This window comes from Zophobas morio, unplaced genomic scaffold (genome assembly GCF_036711695.1).
Source record: "Zophobas morio isolate AGI-343-1 ecotype UQ-CSIRO unplaced genomic scaffold, CSIRO_AGI_Zmor_V1 ptg000131l, whole genome shotgun sequence".
Lineage (NCBI taxonomy): Eukaryota > Metazoa > Arthropoda > Insecta > Coleoptera > Tenebrionidae > Zophobas > Zophobas morio.
The window spans coordinates 445,588-469,406 of record NW_026972236.1 but is presented as its reverse complement, the minus strand read 5'-3'; the positions used below and the strand labels follow the sequence as shown (position 1 = coordinate 469,406).

At 34.4% G+C, this 23,819-nt stretch overlaps 5 protein-coding genes and 1 long non-coding RNA gene across 13 annotated transcripts; 2 read left to right on the top strand and 4 right to left on the bottom strand.

The window, feature by feature from the left end:
* Nucleotides 1–2: 2 nt before the first annotated feature.
* LOC135145169 (vacuolar protein sorting-associated protein 33A-like) lies at nucleotides 3–3,053 on the bottom strand. 7 transcript variants are annotated; one of them, XM_064077268.1, is made up of 20 exons: nucleotides 2,952–3,053; nucleotides 2,829–2,891; nucleotides 2,648–2,766; nucleotides 2,472–2,589; nucleotides 2,256–2,353; nucleotides 2,078–2,133; nucleotides 1,956–2,026; nucleotides 1,810–1,887; nucleotides 1,666–1,732; nucleotides 1,534–1,610; nucleotides 1,443–1,478; nucleotides 1,315–1,389; nucleotides 1,167–1,257; nucleotides 1,032–1,106; nucleotides 864–971; nucleotides 698–805; nucleotides 566–648; nucleotides 332–500; nucleotides 148–282; nucleotides 3–88 (listed from the first exon to the last, which is right to left on the bottom strand). In XM_064077268.1, exons 1-20 carry the CDS (start codon nucleotides 3,030–3,032, stop codon nucleotides 3–5), a joined length of 1,794 nt encoding a protein of 597 aa, XP_063933338.1. In that variant the 5' UTR covers nucleotides 3,033–3,053. The 7 variants fall into 7 exon arrangements, with proteins under 7 accessions (XP_063933338.1, XP_063933335.1, XP_063933336.1 ...); XM_064077265.1 differs by having other exon boundaries at nucleotides 864–1,106; XM_064077266.1 differs by having other exon boundaries at nucleotides 148–267; nucleotides 864–1,106.
* Nucleotides 3,054–6,041: 2,988 nt separating this feature from the next.
* LOC135145203 (inactive serine/threonine-protein kinase 19-like) lies at nucleotides 6,042–7,489 on the bottom strand. 2 transcript variants are annotated; one of them, XM_064077315.1, is made up of 8 exons: nucleotides 7,262–7,489; nucleotides 7,044–7,210; nucleotides 6,814–6,961; nucleotides 6,669–6,759; nucleotides 6,515–6,579; nucleotides 6,375–6,466; nucleotides 6,221–6,306; nucleotides 6,042–6,172 (listed from the first exon to the last, which is right to left on the bottom strand). In XM_064077315.1, the coding sequence occupies exons 1-8, from the start codon at nucleotides 7,449–7,451 to the stop codon at nucleotides 6,124–6,126; spliced, it is 888 nt and encodes a 295-aa protein (XP_063933385.1). In that variant the 5' UTR covers nucleotides 7,452–7,489; the 3' UTR covers nucleotides 6,042–6,123. The 2 variants fall into 2 exon arrangements, with proteins under 2 accessions (XP_063933385.1, XP_063933386.1); XM_064077316.1 differs by having other exon boundaries at nucleotides 6,240–6,306.
* Nucleotides 7,490–7,933: 444 nt separating this feature from the next.
* On the top strand, nucleotides 7,934–9,264 carry LOC135145193 (spermidine synthase-like). The gene is made up of 7 exons (XM_064077305.1): nucleotides 7,934–8,222; nucleotides 8,374–8,469; nucleotides 8,515–8,665; nucleotides 8,716–8,799; nucleotides 8,863–8,973; nucleotides 9,025–9,101; nucleotides 9,167–9,264. Exons 1-7 carry the CDS (start codon nucleotides 7,971–7,973, stop codon nucleotides 9,254–9,256), a joined length of 861 nt encoding a protein of 286 aa, XP_063933375.1. The 5' UTR covers nucleotides 7,934–7,970; the 3' UTR covers nucleotides 9,257–9,264.
* A 362-nt stretch (nucleotides 9,265–9,626) lies between these two features.
* LOC135145206 (uncharacterized) lies at nucleotides 9,627–10,558 on the bottom strand. Its single transcript, XR_010283365.1, has 5 exons — nucleotides 10,312–10,558; nucleotides 10,095–10,175; nucleotides 9,933–10,041; nucleotides 9,773–9,874; nucleotides 9,627–9,719 (listed from the first exon to the last, which is right to left on the bottom strand). It is a non-coding gene; the product is annotated as an uncharacterized LOC135145206 (long non-coding RNA).
* A 4,812-nt stretch (nucleotides 10,559–15,370) lies between these two features.
* Nucleotides 15,371–16,224, top strand: LOC135145184 (ubiquitin-conjugating enzyme E2 D2-like). The gene is made up of 3 exons (XM_064077295.1): nucleotides 15,371–15,432; nucleotides 15,670–15,796; nucleotides 15,848–16,224. The coding sequence occupies exons 2-3, from the start codon at nucleotides 15,683–15,685 to the stop codon at nucleotides 16,175–16,177; spliced, it is 444 nt and encodes a 147-aa protein (XP_063933365.1). The 5' UTR covers nucleotides 15,371–15,432; nucleotides 15,670–15,682; the 3' UTR covers nucleotides 16,178–16,224.
* A 1,306-nt stretch (nucleotides 16,225–17,530) lies between these two features.
* LOC135145156 (acidic fibroblast growth factor intracellular-binding protein B-like) lies at nucleotides 17,531–19,340 on the bottom strand. The gene is made up of 4 exons (XM_064077254.1): nucleotides 19,316–19,340; nucleotides 18,355–18,576; nucleotides 17,918–18,296; nucleotides 17,531–17,606 (listed from the first exon to the last, which is right to left on the bottom strand). Exons 1-4 carry the CDS (start codon nucleotides 19,338–19,340, stop codon nucleotides 17,531–17,533), a joined length of 702 nt encoding a protein of 233 aa, XP_063933324.1.
* Nucleotides 19,341–23,819: the final 4,479 nt, after the last annotated feature.

Sequence of the window (23,819 nt, the reverse complement as noted above, 5' to 3'; positions counted from 1 at the left end):
CGCTAGCAGGGAAAGGGGCCCTCCAAAGTCGAAAGTAAGGCGTCTCCCGTTATTATACTGGTAGTAGCCACAAGATATCGGCGCAAACCTGCGCAGTAGTAAACATGAGCAGATTAAAAAAGGGAAGAATCTTCGGGAAAAAGGAACCTCGCGCCCTCGAACTTAACAACCGAAGCGCCGAAATCTCTGCGGAGGTACACCCGCCCAAGTAGAAAACCAGCGTCGTTTTGGGGGCAGTAGCGGCGAAGTCCGGCTGCGCGACTCCACCTAGACTCAAGGAGGCTTAAACGAAATTGAAAACTTAGGCGTAAGAAAGCAAAAAAAGGTCAACTCTGCTGGCGGGCTCCTTTAGGTCTTTGATCCACATGAAAAAAAGGTCCTGCGAAGCTCGCTAAGGCGGCGTCTGGACTCTTCGCTCCCGTGTGCTGGAGCCATTCCACTAGTCTTACGGAGAGTGGAGCGTAGCCGCCGTAGACATAGCTGATATCCTCGCGGCTTTTCTGGAGTGAAGGAACACTTTGTTAAACTATAAAGACGCAGAGCGGACAAAGGAAAATAAGGAGACTTCGTTGGACCCCGGTACAACCAGCTTAAGCCTTTTTTTAACAGAACTGTAATAACTGCGCTCCGCCTTGAGGGACAGCAAGCCTGTCCTCCGTTCGTTACTGGGACGCCAAACACTCAGGAATAGGGAGACCTGCTTTCTGCAAGTTGTAGAGAGTCTGGAGGTGCTGAGAGCCGTAAGTCTGCACCAGCTCGCTCATGTACTGTTCTAGAATCTTCTGTCGCAAGCCGCCGTTGATTACTATCATCAAAAGGCGCTGAGGTAACAGTAGCTGGTGAAGTAAGGACTAAAGGTCGACCCGATTGCAGACATATCAAGCGCAAAACTTTCAGAAAAGGCTCACATCGGCATATTAGCGTCTCAAGGGACTCGTTAAACTTGTCGGTTCCCTCCGCGTCGATAAACACTGTGAAAACAGCGCAATGTAGCTGTAGATCGGGTGAGCAAAAGCAGACACCCTTTTTACGTTTCTCGATGCGAAGGGCTTCCGAAAAACAAGGGTCCGCCGTCGAGCATATTATTTTTTCAGCAATGCTGGTGTCTATTATGAGGCGAGGAGCTCAACGTTTCAAGTTTAATTTTTGTATTAAAAAATAACAACGGATGGAAAGTGATCTGTGTTCCTCCTGTACTTCCTTCAGTTGCTTTACGAACTCTCTAACCTCGTCTACCGTGTTAGCCGTGTGTCTCTTCTGGATTGCCTGCATTAAAAGGCGAGTGCTGTTGATTGCAACTCTTTATAAGGCCACCTGGTATGCCGCTTCCATAGCCTTCGCCCGCGAGCGGATCCGCGGCCCCACCTCTGGAAAGGAAGAGTCTCGAATCTTATTTTAAAATATTAAGGCCTCTAAATTAAAAAGATGACTATGAAACGAACCTCGTTATAAACGGGATCGTTAAAATCTAATAAAAACTAAATTGAAGCGTGAGTCACTAATAAAAAATGTTGTGAGAATTACCGCGCTAACCTCATAGTGGAGCTGATTTGCAGGAAGACGCGCGACTAAGTCGGTAGGCAGGATGTCCACGGGAAGTAAGATCTTCTCTGTAGAACAATTCCATACGAGCTAACTTCGTTGCTAGGCAACGTCTACAGCAACCTCCCTCCACTTGGAAAACTTCCGAAAGCAGGCCCTCGTAGGTCAGCTGCGTACAAAGCGGCGTAACCTATAACGGTTGAGCTTTCACGAACTTATGTAAAAAAAAAAAAAAAAAAAAAGAAACGCCGGAGATGGATTCAGCACCAAATCTGCACAACGATCTAAAAGAACAATCGTATCGAGTTCTTCAGAAATTTTCTCGTCTTCCTTGATAATAATATCCTTTCATAGATGTAAGAATTACGAGTTTTATAAATAATAAGTAATATATATATATAAGCAAAGCTTACCGAGAAAACGTAACTTTCCTTTTGCAAGCACGAAAGAACGTCAGCGACTTGTTTTGCCTGTAAGCCCGCTCCTTTAAGATCCATTATAATAAACACTTGGCTCAAGGAGGAATCGCAATTACCACAGATGTGGGAGATAAGCCCATAAGTTGATTGCAGTTTCATAATGAATCGCGCACTTAAATATTTTATAATTATTATAAAAAAAGTAAACTAAGGTAGAACAATAATTACACGTCAGGTACAAAAAGATAACTTGATAATTAAAAATGAAATAAACAAAGGTAGAATAGTGACTACACGTTATACAAAACGGTCGAATCCCCCTCTACCACGCACTCTCGAAAAGCATGCCGACTTTCCAAGGAGAGGACTTCCCTGTTTAGAGGGAAAAAGTCCTTTTGCGTAGAAGATATATAAAGAAAATTGTATTTAAAAATTTTATTAATAAAAGTATAAATATTTATATAAGAAATATAAAAAATTTAAATTCTTTTAAAAAGTTGTATAACAAACCACGTCGCATTCTGAAATATATAGATTTCCGTAGACACCGGCATTTTTGAGGTACTCTTCACAAAATAATGTTTTTCTTGGTACAAAAAAGACACTGATTCGCTTGTGCTGATGCACTCTAAATCGAAGTACAAGACTACCAAGAGGAAATGGGATTCATATATTTAAAGAATTACTTAACATTACGGTGAAAAAAATTAAGGGACATGGGAGCCGGTTTTACAAAGTAAACAAGAACTGAAAGTTGAGTTTTTAAACTTTCCCCTAAAAAACACTTTTGTTCCACTTTATACTTCTATTAAATAACAAAATTAAGTTAATCTAATAACTTTATAAAATATAAAGTGAGAGCTAAACCTTTAACGTAGAGAACTTACAAATTAAAGGTAATACTCCCAATTGTGCATCTAGTACAAGGCACTTACAGTAAATTTATACTTTATAATAAAAACTAGTGGTAATAAAATAAAACTCAATAACTTTAGCCATGGATCCGGTAGATTGTAAGCAAGATTCTAACTTACTTGTGGCAAGATCTTGGAAAGTTGGCAGATCTAGCATCACGGCTATAGGGCAGGCACTCCGCACGTAGCTAAACAAAGATTTTTCAATTGGTAAGAGTAAAATAAGAAACATGACTTGTATAAAGCGAAATAGAAAGGTGCAGTCAAATTATTTATCTAACACCACATACATAAGCATAATAAAATAGTTTTAAGTTGCTCTTATACACACTGTCAAAATACGGATAAGTAAGGTAAACAGGATTTATTTCACTTCTTTTCTATAATTATATCTACGAGTTTGCTTCCACCATAGTTACTTTGAAATATGGGCAAACAAGAATAATATCAAGATTAATCATTATTTGTTTAAGGCTTGCTTACTATAACAGCCTTATCAGAGGGAAAAAAAGATTTTACATAGTCCTAGGCTTTACTTATAGAAAACAACTTAAGATTACACTTCAGCTATTATCTCTGTTGTTTACTAAATGCTAAGTCCTTTAAAAATTGCAAGCTAAAATTGTGTGTCTTATATATACACATCAAACTCTACTTTGGGACAGAAAAGAGAGCAAGTACCTAGCAAAAAGATGCACGAAGTGCGCAAAGCTAATGGATAAGGGGTTAAATCTTCGCGTGGAGCTACTAGTAAATTTTTTTGCGCCCTAATAACGGGTAGTTTTTGTTGTGGATATTATAGATTTTATAAGAAAATAAGTTTAAGTTCTGCAAATTTTTTAAGTGTAATTTGCTTACAGAAAACCTTGAATATATTTAAGTTGATGCTCATACTAGCACTATAAAGAGTAAAGTTTTAGGTTGCATATAACTTCATTTCCTGTCTATATAGAAAAGTTTCTAGGTATAACATATTATGACTTAAAAAAGTTTGTGAATGTCAGTTACGTACTCCAGCGACAATATACTGTTATAGAAAAGTGTAAGAGTTACAAACGCAGTTGGGGAAAATTCGGTACAATATGATATATCCGGGTTATTTAATGCTAGCTCCAAATTGTACTTTGTGATTGTAGTCTAGTACCCTAATATAGAATAGAGTTTTTTTTAAAATTTTTATATTTGTTTACTTTGATAACTGATTTAAAAATGTAGAAGCCCTTGCTGAAAAAATATAATATCAATTATGTTAAGTTATGGTCCCCTTAGGCGTGCTAAGGCTAGTCCCTCCATGGGCCAACCCTTCTGAAGCCACTCACTGGGTACATTTAAAAATGCTTGTATGACGCGTAGCAGCTTGCTATGTTTCACCAGGGTAATAAGTAGGCACAAACATATACCTGGAAACACCACGAATTTTTCTTGACTTCTAAGGTTGAAGGACAAATCCCCTGACGTTACCAGTTGGCGAGCGTGACTGAAAAAGCAGTGCAAACGCTGGCGCAATAACGGTAAGTGACTTGAAGGAAGAGTAAATCGCTGTATCATTGCGTAGAAAGCGAGCCGAGTGTAAAGGTTGCCGGACTGTGTCACCTCGCGACTATAAGTGCAAAAGGCAATGGGAGTAGAAATAGTTTTATAGGTCAGCCTCCGTTAGTGTTTTTGAAAACAAGCGTACGTTGACCGTACGTGTTGCAAGCCTTGTGCTCTTTACAAAGTACAGGAAGGAAAGTTATTGTACAAAGCTCTTGTGTTAAACCCGCTTAAATGTTTGTAAGAGTCAGTATGGTAGTCTCAGCTACTTTCTTCACTGCTAACAAGGGGCCCTATATAATTTTGCGTAGAGGCTACTCGCGCTCTTTCGGAAGCATTAAAACAGTAGTTGTCTTCAATCGCAACGGGTAGAAACCGAGTATCATCATCTAATTAACGAGGCGGTTTAAAAGATCAATCCCTGCTATCAACGTTGGCTTTCTTTCCAAGATTCAGCAATTTAAGTTTTCGATACAGCTGTTGCAGTTAAGGAACCGTTTATAAGGACGACTTAATCTGAAGTTTTTAATGGCTTGCTAGAGTAATTACAAGCTTAGGTCACCGAAACGTCCACCTAATTGAGCAAGCTAAGGAAGACCAAATGCTTTGGTGGGCTAGCAAAAATATCGCAAGACCAGAATGACTCAACGCCCCTATCGAGCTCTTGTTGTACGGCGAGAAGTGGTAGAAATCAAATAAGACTGCAAGTTTTCGCGCTGCATCGGCTCCTGTAGCTCTTGCTCCCTGCGTGGAAATTCTAAAAAAGAGGCCGGATTTGGCGGGGTGTCCGTGTCCTAAAAACCCTTGCAAGCGGATTTTAGGTTTTTGACTATTTAAATGATGACAACTTTATTGTCGATGCAGTAGTAATTGCCGCTGTTGTGGAGGCGTAACTGAGGGCTGTCTTCGTGTGCCCAAGCTAGAGGCGTACGAGATCTTATGGAGTATATTAGAATCAGGTAATGATGGGCCTTCTTTTCTTCTGATAATTAACTATTAAGATGAATGCGCCTTATCATGCATAACCGAAAGGCAGATGTATAGCCATTTGCTGTCTTTGTAATCTTAATTCCTTGACACCTATCCTTGGTCTCAAAAGCTCGAAGTCGTTTTAAGTTTAACAAATTGGAGCAAAGTTTTTATTTTATATAAAATAATGAGTGGATCTTTTTATTTCGAGGCTGGTGAGAAGTAGGAAAAAGTTAATTTAGTTTTGCAAGTGCTAATACTAGGATTCGTTACTATCGGGGATTTAGTTTCGCAAGGCGCTTACTATTTTTACTTGACACCACGCAAATACTGTTGAACTGTGTGCGCGTGGTCTCTAGTGGAATATTTGAGTCTTTGCTCATTTAATAATTGTTGCTATTATTATAAATAGTTTTTAAAAGCATTACTAATAATTTCTCTAATAGAGTTGAAACCGTTATCATTAGTTTTTATTACAAATATTAATACTAAAATTGTTACTGCTATTACTATTACTACACCTTGGAGTCAATAAATTTATTATATAATATATTGGCTTATAGTGAAAACTTGAATATAACTTTTTTTTGTCAAAACTAATTTAAAGACAGTTATTAAAAAGTTTAGGTAAAATTTAAAAAGATTTCAGTGGTGAAACGTAAAGTTTTGTTAATTTCTGTTTAATATCATAAATTAGTTTATTAACTAAATTAAAACATCGTAAATCCAGCAAATTTAAACGAAATTTAATCTGACCGAGGTATTCTTATCAACAGCCCTTGGGACACCCTCATACTAAAAATAATTTAGACCAAAAAAAGTTTAACTATTAAAAAATTCCACCAATTGACGAGTTCAGTACCGCACAATTCTTCAAGAAGAAAGGAAAGAGGCAATCTCGTTTTTCGCAGTTTCTTTTTCAGTATATCCTACAGTTGAGCAAATATCACGTAATTAAAAAAATTAAAATCAAAATTTATTTAGAATGGAAATTGACGTTAGCAAGAAGTTCTTTTCCCGCACTTCTCTTTAAGAAGTTTAGAATTTGACGCCTACCTTCTTGAAGATCTTTTATAAAAGGGCCGACACCTTAAAAATAGTAAAAGCGAGTAGAAATAAAAAGTTTTACTTAAAAACCTGGAATCCCGAGCCAGTATGTATTTATGTTATGAAATACAAGGAGGCCAAGATGAACAAGCTCTCTATTAGTGTGAAAAAAATGAAAAGATTTTAACATCATCCTCCTGCGTTAAAATTGCTAAATTATTTAGTAATTAAATTAAATAAAAACGTTATATCCGATTCAGTAAAGCCAGATGAGCAGAGAAATTCTGACGAGATGTTGGGAGAATTTAAGCTAAGAATGGATTCTATATATTTTTCTAAAATTATAAAAGAGAGTTAAAAATAAAGGGTTGAGTTCCCGAGAAAAATACGTATCAAGGCTATGTTAGAACTATGTGCTCTGGGCATAATTTCTTTTTTGATGTACTTGATAAATTCAGTTTTAATGGATACTGCATAATCCTCAACTCCTGTAGTCAAGTTAAATATAATAATGGAGCCCTTATGCAAGAGCTTATTCTATTATAGTAAAAATACGTTAACAGCATTTAATAATAAGCTTAATTAATAATATTAAACTAGTAAGCTAAAAGTTATTTACCAATTCTTGATCTACAAAAGTCCTGTTATTATGCCAAAAATAAAGATGATGGCGCAGTACAAAACGAGGAAAAGTAGAGTCAAATAAACTCATCGGAATTTTTTTCGATAAAAACAACAAAGTAGATAGCGTCTTCCCTTTAAAATTTGATATACTTCTACTATTTGCTATTGAACAAAGGGAAGGAAGTTAGAAGTGTTTAAAGAAGTTATTAAAACCTTTTTTTAGCTTGTTTGAGAAATTGAACTCATCATTTAACAAAGTTAAGGAGAGATAGTCCAAATTCTCAATAATCAAGGACGAAGCTTTATTATCATCGCCGTATACCAAGGGAATAACTTTGGGTGTGTATAGCTTCTTCCTGTTTTTCTTTACTAAGTTTTTGCTACTATCAAAAGTTGACCTCATAATAAAAACGTTTCAAGGATAGCTTGCTTCAATTTAGCGATACAAACTTAAAGTAAACTAAACCATCAACCAATTATAAAAATTAAATAAAACAACTGCCGTACATTATTTAGTAAATTTATGCCACGCTTATAATTAAAGCCTTTATCTAATGGGTAATCAGAATTTTCAGGCTTACGTAAGGCATTTATACAGTTCTTCTCAAACCTGCAGTGATAAGACTGGAAGAGGGTTCTTAAAATCATTTGTTACCTTACTATTATTTCTTTATTTCAAAATATTATAAGCTCACATAATGGATTTATTAGACTGAAATGTGGTAATAAACAAAGAAAAATAAAATTGTATCGCAAGTAAAAAAAGGGGTTCTTTTAAGCCAACTGGAATAGTTTCAATGATCTTGGGGCTGTACTACAGTATGTATTAGTCGTTACATGAGGAACTCGATCAGGACAATATAATATTAGCCGCACGAATTTAGGTGTTCCCTCCGAAAACTTCTGAAAGTGATTTTTTTTGATGAATGCACACAAAGTGGGTTGGTTTACTGAACTGAGCTCTTTATGGCCCGGTCAAGCTTTTTCTCTCGAAGTTGAAGAAATTCTTGTTGATTTAAAATCAAATTATCAGCACATTTTTATTTTTAAAAGCAAAACGTACGGAACTTGCCTAGCTTTAGATGGTATATTGCAATGTACTGAGAGGGATGAGTTCTCCTATCAAGAAATGATTACTCACTTAGCCCTTTTTTGCCACCCTGAACCCAAAAAAGTTTTTTAATATTTAGGATTAATACTGTATAGTTACAACACTTCTATTGCTAAGTAAACTGTCTTGTTGGATTTATTATTGATTTGGGGGTTTTTTACAATTAACTACTTTAATTAAAGGTTGACGAACAAACTTATTTTCTCAACGGTAGGTACTTGTAATTGGTGGAGGAGACGGCTGTGTTGTTCGTGAAGTACTTAAACACCAATACGTAGAATCCGTGACACTTTGCGAAATTGATAGAAAGGTAGTGGATTTTATAACTTTTCAGTTTTTTTTTAAGCTTTTTTAGGTTGTCGAGCTTTGTAAGCAGCATTTGCCTTTTTCATCTTCAAGTCTTGACCACCCAAAATGTCATATTCATATTGGAGATGGTTTGAAATTTATGGAGCAACACCAGAATGAATTTGACGTTATTATCACCGACTCTTCCGATCCTTTTGGTTTATTATAGTGTAACTACTTTTTTCACTTTTTAAACTTGGCGGTGAAGGCCCCGCGGTTACTTTATTTAAAGAAGAATATTACAGGCTTATGCACAGTGCACTACGGAGTAACGGCATTACCATCTCCCAGGGCACTTTTTTATATACCGAACATAGTTTAAATATATAATGTTATATATGTATTAAACAACTAGGAGAGTGTGCTTGGTTGCATTTGAATCTTATTAAAAGCATGAACAGTTTTTGTAAACAGATTTTTCCCTCTGTGGCATACGCCTATACTTCCGTTCCTACTTATCCGTCTGGTATTTTATTTTAAAATTATGTTATTTTGTTTAATTCTTATACTTTTTTAGGCCAGATCGGCTTCATACTTTGCTCTAAGGATGCCTCTATAAACTTCAAAGCGCCTAAAACAGGCACCCTTAAAATTGTAATTAACTTGCTAAATTCATTGTTTATTGTAACCAATTCTGTTACAATTTTTACAATGAGTAGCTGGAAGAGATGAATCTGAAGTATTACAATCAAGAAGTTCACACCGCTGCTTTTGCGCTTCCTCAATTTCTTAAGAATGCTCTGTTCTAAAAACACACTACGCCGTTAAACTTTTGTTCTTAAAAAAATTTTAATTAAATATTTATTGTGCTTCAAGCTACTTTTACTTTTCATTACGCTTAGCGATTCCTTTTAGGTTATTGGATCAAAATATTTAAAAATTAGAGTAGAAAGACTAGTTATTAATACTTTTAACGCTCTCTTACGAAGGTTATTTAGTTATATTCCGCTTATTTTAGATAAACTACGGTCTATTTGCCTCTTAAATTCAAAGGCAGATCATATAACAACTTGACCCCATTTAGCGTAACACTTAATTTATTTAGGCCGTCTACAAATTTTATTTAAAAATTTTAAGTAAGTAATAATTACACTATTCTTCTTCGCTCAAATAAACGCTTTAAGTAGAACACTTGAGAAAGGGACATGGCAAATACCAAGAAGATTTCGATCACACTCCAATAAAGTATTCTATCATGTGTCCTTTGATTGACTTTATAAACGAATAAAGGGCTTCTTAAAAATAAAATTAATTAATTAAAGTACTATTATCGTGTGCTTCTCCCCTCGACGCTAAAAAGGCGTTGTTGTTCCATACTTCTCGTAGTTTATCGCCAAGCTGTTCGAGCATTTTACTCAGGGTGTTATCTAACGTTGCAAAAATGTGAACATGTAGGAGGCTTTGAGGATCAATGCAGTATACAACCTTTATTATCTACGTCCTTTATATTTTGTTCACCAGAAACAAACTGAAACAAAACTCTTTTGGAAGTTACTGTAGACATTTTATTGTCAAAGCAAAGTTGATATTCTCCCTGTTTTTTTAATAAACTTATATTGAGTCAATAAGAAAAAAGTGGTAAATAACATTTTCGTTCACGGCAAATATGGCGCTATCTTCAGCTTTTTTTCCTGATTCATAGAGCAGGTCTCCTTTTGCTGAATTTAACTAAAGTAAATAAATAATTTTGATAAACGTATACTAAGACTGTTTAATTTTTAACATTAAATATGGTTAGTAGAATTTCGGTATATATATAGTTCATAATAATAAGGTACAATAGCGAGAGCTATACAGACTAGACCTTGACATTAATGTCTAAAAAGCCACCTTCGACAACCTGGTAAACAAGAACTATAGTGTTGTCTTTTTTAAAATTTTCGTAGAAGCAACGGCGTTCGTTAGCGTCGATAGTAAAGTAATATACCGTGGTACCGTGTGCCCAGAATATAACTGCAAAAGCAAGATAAAAAAAAAATAGAAAACGCATCCCAGTTTTATAAATTTTTTTTAGTGGACTGCGGGTTATAGAACTGTTAGTTTAAATGAAAATTTTGGTAGCTACACCGACCTGAAGAAACATAAAATGAAAGACAAAAACGGTGCTGGAATAATAGGGCCAATAGAAGTGAGGGTTTGCAAGCGGCGGAATATAATCAAGAAATAGTTTTCAGCACTTTCATGCTCTTTAGGTATCATGAGCAAATATATTATTTCAAATTACTTTTACTGAACTTAACTGAAGGAATTCCGTGGGATTTTTCTAATTTTCTAGAAAGAACATAAGATAGCACTACAGAACTGCGGTGAGGATCATTAATTAAATAAATGGGTTCAATTGTTCGTATTAGTTAAATAAAGGGATAAAACGCTAAGGTATGATAAAATTTTGACTACAAACGCCCAAGAATAATGCAAAATTGAGAATAGAAAGAAGGATTAGTTAGAAAAAAACACAAGGTTAACAGAGGGCGATAAAGTAACCAAGCTAAAATTTGAAAGCAGAACTTTCAAATAAGGCGTGCCCAAACTACGAAGCAATTAAATTAATTGAAAGGTGGAGGGTCCTCTATTGTCGAGACGGTCCACTGGTCAGCACTCTGTAATGACCATTCTTGGCGCATGTTAGGAATACAATATTTTTAAAAAAATGCCAACTCAAAATATAATTATGTCTAACACAAAGGCCCCATGATCATTCCCGAACATTGCTACTTTTGTACATAAATATATATATATTACTAACTAAATATTCGCGTTTTCGTGTTGTGCACTTGTCTTTGTTTTCTTTCCATAGTTTCGAATACCTCAGTCTCCAGACCTGCAAGGGTCGTAGAGTTAATGTTTTTTTGTTATGGTCTATAGGTCGAAAGCAACAAAATAGAGCAGCTTAAGAAAAAATTATCTAAACAGACTAAAAAAAAATATCTACACTATATCTGTGAATAATGCAGAAATAGCAATTATTGTGTCGCATACGACCGGTGCAGGCACGTCATCAGTAAGCAACAAAAAAAATCAGTTGGTACCACCCATAGCATTAGCTTCACAGGCGATTAATTAAGTTTGTCTTCTTCGTTATGTTTCCTTGAAACTATAACGCTATAAATAGGACCTAATATATTTTTTTTGCAATGGATAGTAATCACATAAATGTGATGCAATCAATTAATATAATTTGTCCCTTTTTTTCTGTTAAGACTGATAGTAGAAGACGCCTTGTGTATATTACAGCAGGGATTTTTAAGCGGTTTTCCACTTACCTAACCTTAATAATTAGAGTCTAAAACTGATATCCTTTGTTGTTTCTCGGCGTAATGAACAGGTATTACACTCCCTCAAAAAAATCTCAGGTAAGCATTCATGCCCTGACCCCTTTTAACGCTACCTAAAAACATTTACCAACAGGTGCCGGCAGTGGGGAGTAATCATAAACGGCAAGAAAATAGAGCAAATCTCATCTCAAGCAGATGTACTATAATATACGCGCCTTCGGCACGGGAATGCGATAAAATTTCATGGGACTTCCTAGGCCAAGTACTTGGGAGTCATCATCGATAATCGACTGGATGGGCAGCATCACGTAGAATTTGTTGCGGTCGTAGTGAAAGCTGCAACCCGGGCACTTTACCCGCTGTTGTTTGCAAAAAGCACTATGTCCCTATTCAATAAACTCCTTTATTAAGTATGCGTGCATCCTACGGTTAACGCATCTCTTGCTTGGACAGTCCGGACAATTTTTCGACTGCGCACCTAACGTAAGTACCGCAGAAGCGGATTTTATTCGGAAGTATTGAAAAGATCTCCGCAAGCAAAGTTTTCTGTAAACGTGGATGTATTAAATTATATAAATGTTTTTCCTAAATTTAAGTCCCTAAAAAGCGAGAAGACTTTGTAATTTAACACTGCATATAATATGCTAAAATTATTAAGTTTTTATAACGTTGTAAATACGTTTGATTTGAGGATACTAAAGCTAGAAGAAGGTAACAGGACCTCCCCTGTTTAGTTTTATAAATTTGTTTTCTTATGATGACGCGAAATATATTTCTATCATTAAACAAATCTTCGTTAGAGGTCAAATATAGTTTGCAATTAGAACTGCTAAGTCTATATCCTAAAGAAAGGCCCTTTACCAAAGTTACGTTTTTATAGCCAAATAGCATGGCCGAATTGTGCAAAAGCTTTTGCAGAAGCTAATCGTACATTAGAATGCGCCCACCTTTCTCCCTAATCGCCCGAACAATATCCTCATTAGTTTTGGCGACACCGAGCATACCTGTGGTTAATAAAAGCATGTAACTTAGTGACTTTTCACCACGCTAAAAAGTATATCTTTTATTAAGGTATTAAGTTCTAACACACTCTTTTGCCCTACTATATAATTTCCATTTTTACTTTAAATTCATGACTACAAACCATTTATAATATTTAGCTTTCTTTCAAATTTAGTAACAAATAAAATTTTCTTGGGGGCGGCAGAGGCGTATCAGAGTAACTAGACTTTTAATCAGAGAGTCTTCCCACCACGCCAAAAAAAGACTTATTAAGGTATAAAGTTTTAACAAGGGCTAGAACTGGAAAAATCAAGTATACACTATCGCCCACTGAAAAATGACCAACAGTAAAACTTGATAAACGCTATAATAATTGGTGCAATTTAACCAGACCACATAAAATATTACTTGTAACAAATTTTCTAATAACAGAAAAACTTATTACCACAAAATCTTATTTACAAGTCAATATACAAATGCAAAAAAGAATTAACTTTTGGTCTTTGAAAAAAATTCTCCCCTGGATGCAATCACGGCACGCGCTATTCTCGGCACCCTTGCCACCATATTGTTTCCTGCTGCATGTTGTTCCAACCTCTTTGAAAGGGTCCTCCACAGGTTTTCCTTTGATATCATACAGTTCCTGACTTTCCTAACGAGTTCACCCTATAATTTTTTAATTTGATTCAAGTTCTGACTTAGGGAGCTACGCATGTTTGGTGATGTCTTTTTCTTCTTTGCTGGCCAGGTAAGTTTTGCATGCCCAAACGGTGTGTTTAGGATCACTGTCCTGCGTAAAGGTAAATTACCGATAATCGCACTCTCGATGGCACCACATTGGTTTCCAAGATTTGGAGATAATTTTTTTTGCTCATAATCCCAGCAATTTTGACCAAAATATCTGACGCCGGCAAAAGAGAAACAACTATAAGACGGGGCCACCTCCTTCACTGTTGGGCCTAACACAGCCGGTAACATTTTTAGACCTTCTTCCATGGTTAAAAATTTTACGTTCTTGTCCGGAGACTTTGTATTTGAACTCGTCATTCCACAACACGCTTTTCCAGTCCTCCAGTGTCCAATTTTTGCGTTCTAACCCTCTGAGACGTTTTGTTTTGTTTCCTCGTCGAAATAATGGCTTTCGTTAGCACACCGACCGTGTAAATTGGCTTCACGTAAGCACCTTTTACGGTAATGACAAAAACATTGCATTGATGTCCCAATTAAAATCTGGTTAATTTCAAGGGCTGTTAGACGTCTATTACGCTTACATATTAGTTTGAACCTTTGGTGTCGGCTGCCGAGGTGATCCGAAATGGACCAGGCGTTTGAGGTCTTCAAAATTTCCGCGTTCTTAAAACTGACGAATTGTTAGATGGACGGTAAAGTTTTTCACACCTACTCTTTTGGTGATGGGCCGCACTGAAAAATTTTCCCGGTGTAGAGTTGTAATCGGAGCGTTTGCAATACACCTGAGGGCTTTCCAAGAGCCATGTTGAATAGACAAACCACCTACTTAAAAATTGCAAATTCTTAAAAGAGAGTTATATTTTAGTTTTATCTACGTTGTATAAGGTATTATATTGATCGAAACTCTGGGCTACAATTCAAGGGAGCACCAAATATAGTTAGCCATCTACCTTAAAATGAGGATTTGAACTTTTACTTTCTGAAAAGTATTGACCCGTGACTATTTACGTTTATCCTTTGTTATTTTTCTCACTATTCAAAGGTAATTGAAATCATTTGTTAAGGTAATCGAGCCCTTTCATACCCACTTTCTTTAAAGAATGGTATATTTGCTTTTACACACTTTAATTTTAAATCGAATCAAGTCAAATTTTAAATCAATTCCTTATATACTTCTCCAATTAAGCTAACAAACTAATTCCCTATAAGCGGTGGGACTTAAACTTGAAGATTTGTGGTTTCCCAAGCTTTTTATGGGGCAGAAAAGCACTTATTTAAGCGACCAAACGCCTTATGTTTTATTTGATATTTTCCCGAGACTCAAGCGCCCCCTTATAAATATATAAAGAATTAAAAAGTTAGGGATTCTGCCGTTTTTTAATAGTTGCAACTGCACTGCGTAACTACTAAAATATTAACTGATTTCTATATAACTCACTTAAAAAGGTATTAGTTTCGTTTGCCGAAAAATAATTTAATAACTAAAGGTATATATTTTTGCTAGAGTTATGGTAAAAGACAAGAATAGAGGGGGAGAGGCCGAAGTCCGTTAGTCCTTTAAAAAAGGAAAGAGATGTGACTGTTCCTGCTTTGTAAAAATTACGCAAAGTTTCGAGGTCATTCTAAATTTATAATTTTGAGAATTTAGATGTGTTGAATAAAAGGATATAAATTTTAAATTCTAAAATTATACCTGGTTTTTTTTTCTCCCCTATACCCAATGCGTTAACGCTTTTTTAGTATTTTTAGCATATAAATCGATATAACCATTTGATTCGCGTATTGCATCAAAACGAGTTGATTTCGCCGGAGGCACAAGCATGCCGTGAACGCAAGGAGAGAGTGCATTTAAGACCTTGGACTTAAGGGGCGGAAAGACTCTCAGTTACTTCTAAGAACTCATTCACTGGGCAATAAATATTTGGTAGCGATAGTTTCGCTTATTTTAACAACATCGAGTAATAGAGATATTCAGTATTTTAACTTATACTAATTATGAACTTTTATTTATAAATTCTCTGTATAATTTTTAAGACTTGTAATATTTTTTTGTTAATATAGATTTTTTTTTAATAGTTTTTATTAGAAAAAATTATTATCTATGTTTTCTTACTAATGATTTTTTCAATATAGATCCTTGGGCTCAACTTATGACTTAATTATTTTTTTATCTATATTTTGTTTTGTTAATCAAGACAATATTTAGGCATGGCTTTAAAACGTATTCAAAAGGAGCTAAATGATATAGTTCGTGATCCTCCTGCTAATTGCAGCGCGGGGATTCTGGGGGACGATCCTTTTCACTGGAGTGCCACAATTATGGTACCTATATTTTTACTTTTTGCATCTTTTACTCTTTATTAATTTATTTAGGGGCCAAAAAATTCCCCTTTTGAAGGGGGTGCCTTTTTTTTAAACATTCACTTTCCTACAGACTATCCATTTAAACCTCCCAAAGTCACCTTTGTTACTAAAGTATATCACCCAAATATTAACCAGAATGGAAGCATCTGTTTGGATATTCTTAAGGATCAATGGTCGCCAGCGTTAACAATTTCAAAAGTTTTGTTGTCCATTTGTTCTTTGTTTGACGATGCTAATCCGGACGATCCCCTTGTTCCTGAAATTGCTAATATATATAAAACCGATCGTAAAAGATACGAAAGTACAGCAAGAGAATGGACTAGAAAGTACGCCATGTAAATACCCGTTTTCTGCAAATATTTTTGAGCTTTTCTGTTTTGCTTTAGTTATTTTGCTTTGGTTGTTATAGGTTATTAATAGTTCAGTTATATTAATAAATCTTATAATACACGTTATATATGGACTTAATTTTATCGAAGTTTATTTGGTATTATGTATAGATATATTAACTAAGTTTGAATGTTTGATTATTTGATCTTTCGAAATTACTTGTTGAGCATTGAATTTAGAAAAACTATTCTATAGAATCTTATGGCCTTTCTTTAATAACGTATTTATTAATTTTTTGGCGGCGGAATGAAAAGGTGCACTACATATTAACCCCGCTTTTTCTTCGGTTACACAAAATATGTGTTATGGTAAAGTAGTCGCCCTACTCCCTCTTCTTATGTCTAATTGAAGTATATTAGATTATTTATTGTACTAATGAAGTCGTTGGCTCTTTTTCAACCATAATTATTAATCAAAAGTATGCGATTATCGAATTAAAGCAATCGTCCCAAAATATACTTCTTTTTACTATTATTTGCATAATTTTTTTTGTTTGCTTGTGCACTGACACTATCTAATTAGTGACCAAAATATTAGTATGTTCAGTACAAAAACTATATATTACATTTTAGGTTAACCAGCAAGACGAGGCGAGCTACGCGATAGATGTTAAATAATTAAAGCTGTAAAGCTTTATTTTATTATTATAAATTGCGTTTCCCAAAGCTCGAGTTAACAACTTCAAATACTCGAGCCTTAAACGGTTTAGCGGTCAACACGTACAGTTAAAATTATCATCTCACATGTATTCACGTTTAATTTAAACCTTAACAGTTTCCAGTTGGGAGACGGTGGTATTATGCGCCACTTACGACTTGTAGTTGGGCACTTCCACTGAGGACGATTAGCTTGTACCACTCGTAAAGAACGCTGGCCCTACTTTTTGACTGTGATCAGCCGGCTCAAGTTGTAGATCGCGGTAAAGCGTATCATCACCCACCAACCACGTCGCGTTTGTTAAAGAACGCCGCACTTACTTTACTGCTCTTGAAGCGAGGAGGTTATTGCCGATACGTTGAGCAGTGAAGCTTATGTCATGATCGGCCGGACGCACAACACGCACATATCCTTCGCTTATTGCACAACGAAAGATTACTTTTGCTGTGAAGAGAATAGGGCACCTGGGTCGCTGCGGAGACCTCTACCACCACTTGGACGTCCCGGCAACTTTGAATTTATGATTAACTTGTGAAGTTTATCTTTTCTAACGAGTAATGAGTAGCTTTATAAAATTGAAATTATAAATAAGGACTAATGCCTTGTCGTTAAGCTCCATTTATTTAACAGAAGCTAGTACCTTTTCTATAAAGAAATTGTTGTACACAAAGGTCCATGACTAGCAAAAAACGGATTAATACGGATTTGTACTTGCGAACAACTGCAAAAGATATGGACAAGCGCAAAAAACATGTCTTAAGAGACTTAAAAAGTACTTCAATTTCTTTCTGAAGCAAGTTCAGCGGCACAAGTAAGTCCACCAATTTTTCAACTACATCAATAAAAAAAAATCTTATGCTGCTGTTGGAGACTAAACCAGCCCCAATCGAAAATAGGATACGCACAAAAGGTTTAAAAACTTTTTGGATTCCTAAATGAGAAATGTTTTCAAGTTTGAGATCCTCTAAGACAAGAACTTTTAAATTATCCAAAGCAGTTTTCTCAAGAAGTATAGATTTTAATTCAGCTAACTTTAAAAAAAAGTTGTCGTCCAGTATTTTAATAGCCAGCTGCCGTGGAGGAGACCAATACTGCATCATTAAACCAGCACAAGCCATAAAGTCTTCTAATTTATATTTTCTTAACCTTTTCTTCCCGCAGTAGATCCTATAGCGGCACAAAAATATAATACGACTGTAACAGAGAGAGAGTTTATCCGATAAATAAAAATTTTCTTTAATAATTCGAAAAAGACTGCCTTCCTTATCTTCAACAAAGCGATAAATTCTTTTTATATTTTCAAACTGTAACTTGCAAAGGTATGTTGACAATCCCGTTCTATCACTAAGTTCACTCTCCCTAAGAGTTCTAGCAGATAATTTTTTACCAATAATTTCACGAGCAATATTATCTGAAGATAAGAAGAGAACAGTAATAAAAAATTAAAAGGAATAATAAAATAAGAATACCATTTATTTCGTAATAACTTTCAACTAAAAATCTTTTGCAAGAGTCCGATATATGAAAAAGACTTTGAGTTTCAAAATACTTTGGCTGCTTAAGAAAGTGTAGGAGTAATTGAAAGTTTCTGTAGTTATCGTTCACCTCGCTAACAAAATATTTTAATTTTTCACTAGATTCATTTTCTTCAGAATTGAACTCCGACTGTGCTGTTTTTTCAGAAGAATAACCTAAAAGCCATAATTTAAATACTCTTTTATTAAAACAAACTGTAGAACTAATAAAGACGTCAATAGACATTGCAATGGGCCTAAAGCTAAGAATGGTGAGGGCTTTTAGTTTATGGGCAACATTTTTGTAAAACACTGTCTTTTCACTTTTTTGGCTCCTAAAACGAAAAATAGTGTTTGGTTACATATCTTTAGGAGGTATTTAACTTATGACTCTAACCTAAGTATAAATCTGATAATTACTTTGAATACAATCAATCTATAAGCTATATTAGTGAAATATAAAATTAGAAAAATAGTAGTCCACCAAACCTTCTTAAATCTAGGCATCCAAAATATTCTTATTTTTTTAAACCTTTTTAAAGTAGATGTGTGCGTTCTAATATATAATTTGAAGCTCTTCTCATTCTATAATTTTCTTGAATTTTTATTTCTTTTGATGTTTAAATTTTTTACTTTTGTCCAGCAAGGGTACACGTGGGAACCCTAGTGACGCACAATATATATTTGATTTATGTGTTATTATGCGAACGAACTGCACGTCCGACCTCTCTTGTCCTTAGACTTGTTTGATAAAAAACTTGCTTCTTTTCTTTACATCAGTTTTCCTGTTATAAGCGATTACAGTCATTCCGAGAAACTATTAAAACTATATACCAAATTAATTCTTTGGTTATCATTAGCGCTCGAATTGGGTCCTAGGTTTAATTCTTATTAACTGGAGCAATGTTTTTCGTACTTCGATAGTCGTTCTCTAACCTCATGTAGGTTTTTTTTTCGTGTGGTAGACCTGACTATAGCCTAAATTTATAACATTAAAAGACTAAGTGGACTGCTAAATGGAATGTAAAGTTAAATTTAATAAAATTCTGATCCCCTTGGTAAATAGTTATTTTAAGGTGAGGTCCTTTTCTACCGAGACAGCTCTACAACACTTTTTATCACTTAAAAAAATTTAAATTGTTAATTGCTCTGTATGCACGTAAGAGTTATTAAAACTTTTGACGCTATTAGTTAAGTTAAATAACAACTTTTAACTACATATAGATTCTTGAAAAAAAAAAAGCCTTACTTTTTACACAAATTAACTACTACCTTCTGTCCTATATATTAGGAAAGTTCTTAAAATTTAAATTAATTAAACATGTAAGTTATTATAAACAAGTTAAATAGTCTACAAGGAGATCTAATATAAATTGCTGAAAGAAAAAAAATTGTGCTTAGAAAGTCGATGCTTTGCATGGTTTAAAAGATTCTGCAAGTATCTACCGACTAAGGATTGGGTAAACAGAGTAAAGGTCACGAATGTATTTTTATATACTGAAAACCATGACAAAGTCAAAAAAAGTTATGTGAACAAATACATACTACCCTTAAATCAAAATAAAAATAAGACTTCATCTAACTAAAAAAAAACTTGGTATAACATTACATATAATAACAGAAATTTAGTTATGAATCAGACCTAAACTACTGTGCAAACTCACAGAAACTATAACGTCAGCACCTTTCTAAGTTGTAAATTCTTGCGAAACCTGCCAAATACTAAAATTCATTCGTATCGATGCCAAATATCGTTAACTGTTGCTTCGACGCTAAGTATATTCCCACACTGAAGTGACGAAGGAAGTATGAATAAAACTAAAAATTTCTATTTCCATTTAAAATTTAAATTATACATGGTCCTTGAATGCTACTGTGACACTTCGTGGGTAGACTAAAACCATAATGGGTCAATGTATTAGATCAATTACAGTCCCATTCAACAGTCATTTACCCTTTGATAAAATTAAAAATTTCTGTCTTCTTCTATGGAGCGGAATATATAAACTATAGGCAAGCCTTCGTAAACCTTTTGAAGATCTGAAATCTACTTTTTGAAATATTTTAATTTAAAATTTGGTAAATTCTACACTAGGAATGAAGTTATGAAGAGCATAATTCAAGGCGGAGTCTAATATAACGTTCGAAGCACACTAATATCACCTTCTTTTACTTATAGATCAACTTGTTGAGGGAAAACTACTCTATGAGTTGATGTTTTGTAAGTTAACATATGGAAATGTTCATTGCGCCCTTGTAAATCAAAAACTTAAAGGGGGCAATAAGAATTAAGTCTTGCTGTAATACTGGGGAGTTAATATATTCTAAAACCGCAAATAATTCTAAGAACCCTTTTTAAAATAAGTCAAAAATATTTTAATTTACTTACTTAAAACCAGGAAGTTAGAAGTCAGCTATTTTGAAGCCCCCTCTTAAAAAAAGGTCAGGAGAGTGGCTTTTTTGAACCGCTGTCTATATTGTAGAGAAAGCAAGATGGTGCGAAAATTGAGCGTATACTTAAAAATCGCTGTCATAAGGTAGCAGAACATAAAAGCAAAGCGAAAACTAAAAACCGCGAACAACCCACCGCTAAATAAAAAAAATTTTGGTAAGGTTTCAAATAAAGTAATACTTCGGTTTAATACTTCGGTTTAAACTACTTGAACCTGTTCAAACCATTTTGTTGCAGTTTATGATTAAAAAGATAGAATTGTTTATAGTTAGTGGTTCTACTGCTTATTCTATAAGCTATAAAATTCATCTAAACAAAAATTAACATTTAATTTCCATTACACATTCCGGGGAACCGTTTGTTGTATTACTGATATTAGCCCTAATTATAGACGACGCTATCTGATTATTAAACTAAATAGATCTTATTTTTCAGGTCTTTGGTATGCCTTAAAGGGTTATTGTATTGAAAAGTATTTCAAAAAAGAAATTAACAACTATTTAAACTAACAAACTCTAAGAATAATGGCTGATCTCCAAAACCAGTTTTAGTATAAGGTTGTACTTTATGTTCTGAAGAAATGTTCAAGGAGCTATAACTGAGCTATCTATATACTTGATTGCAACTCGAAACCTTTATAACTAATTTCCTGCCCCCCAAAATGGGCTCCACTTTGGCGTGGTGGAAATCCAACTTAAGTTCTGTTCTTTATTGAAAGCGCTAAAAAACATCATTTTTACTAAATTAATTACAAAAAGTTCCTTTGAATATTGTGCATAATCTGACATATTCTATTAAAGCTGGCAGGGACAGCGACCGGCAGCTTCCTCTTTTCCAACTTCTCTATATAGAGATTAAACTTGTAGAAAGGGTGCCCCAGTACGTTCGCCTTACCCTTATCGGCATATGAGTTAGAAAGGTTGAAGTGTACGCCGATTCTGCCGGACCTATAAAGGAAATTGAACCCGCCCGTTTTTTAGTTTTATATGGATAGACTTTTTTTTTTCCAAAATACAAACGAACGCGAGCTCAGTTTATATCGATAAAAGAGGGTTTCCTTTATTTTAATTGACCATATGTTGTCTGCCCTTTCGAGAACCAAGGTCTCTACATGTCTTTTTCTTTCCGACTCTTCCTAGTTAGACTTAAGATGGGGACGGGTTAAAAATGTCTTTAGAGGTCTTTTTGGTATATTAACAATTTTTACAAAATGTAGCTTTTAATTTTCTTAAAAGAATAGCGATTAACTAAAAAAAATCATACAGAATTAAAAACTTTTTAAAGTCTTAAGAAAAACGGAAATAACCGTGCAAAAATATATAAAACATCAAATGCATAACTTTTTTCTGGCTTAGACAAAATCAGCTATAGGTAATATAGTATTTCACTTTAGGAAAAAATTAACCAAGTTAGTCAATTGAATAGGCCACCGCGCGTTATAACACTAGACCTTAGAGCTCTTATCAGTAAGGTACCGTATTCACACTACTTATCACCTTGTTTACTTTATTTCATAACCTATTCCAATTTAGAATTCCTCAAAAATTTACTTTACAAAGAACTCATATTATTTTTAAAGAGAAAGAAAACCGAATTTTCTTATTTAAAAGGCAGATCTTCATATTTAAAAAGATTTACATCCTGCTTAAGCTAGACTCAAAATAAGCTATATTTACACCAAAAGAGAGGGAAAATCATCAAACGAAGTGCTACCCTTAGTGTTAGCTTCCCCACCAACCTGAATAATGAGTATCTCACTTTAAGGGGGAGGAAAAAATTAGGGTGATGAGTTCTAACACACAAACTGAGTTTAAGTCATAAATTTAAAAAAACTCTATAGATAATTAATAACTTTTAGCTCCTAATAAAAACATAAGCTTGAAAACTAATAATTTTTCAGTTGTGTTTAACCTTTATGTAAGAATATTTAAAGAAATTTGTGGGTGTTATTAGAGGTTTACTGACCGGTATCTAAACCTTTAGGCCCTTTACAATTAATTGTAAACAAATGTATATATATAGAGAGAGAGGGAGAGATGTAAAGATGTGACAAACAGAAAAAACACTAAAAAATTAACACAACTGCCAGTTTATTTTTCGTAAACCTTCATTATATACTAACCACTAAGCAATGAAATAATCACTAATAATTATAAAATTACCTAAAATGGAAATTTGCGTTAAAACATGAACTGGGATCTTCCCTCAACAGGCGTCGTTTTCAAGTAAGCAATATTAATTTAATAACATAAAAATATAATTATTTAACTATTATAATAATAAAAAAAAGACTACTTTTTAGCTGACTAATAATTAGTTTAGATCTGTGAGAAAATTGAACCCTGTTCAGTTTTTTAATTTGAATGTATTGGACCTCTTCGTATTGATAACCCTAGGTAGAGGGTTTTTTGATAAAAGAGTTGTAAGTTATAATTATTAATTAAAATTTATTTTTTTAGATATTTGCTGCGTTAATTTTAAAAACTATATTAAAAGGAGGGCGGCAAGCTTGGTCTTAAATTAAACTAAATTGGAATTTTTTTTAGTGCAGCGCTCATGACAAAAGTATAGACTATTTTAAAAATAAAATAAGTCCTTTCAATTCTTCCCAACAACACTATGATCACTCAAATTAAGTTTTTTTTTAAGTTCTTAGTCTGTATTTATCTCTTTCCATCTCTTAGGAGAGGTGTATATCTGTCCTGCAGAATCAAGAAAGTAAAGTCGGTTCATGCTTCCTTTAGTCTAAGTCGTTGAAAAGCTGCTAAAAACCCAAGGATACAAGATCTGAGGTTTCCTGGAAGACCAGCTTGCACAGTTGCCAGCCAAGTCTCTCAGATTTCCTCATAGTTGAGGAGTATTAATATCAAAAATTATTTATTTATAAAAATCAATAGCTAGAAAACGCATACATAGGATCAACATATATATCTGTCTAGTTCCTCACGTCTTCCGAGGACTTCCCGGG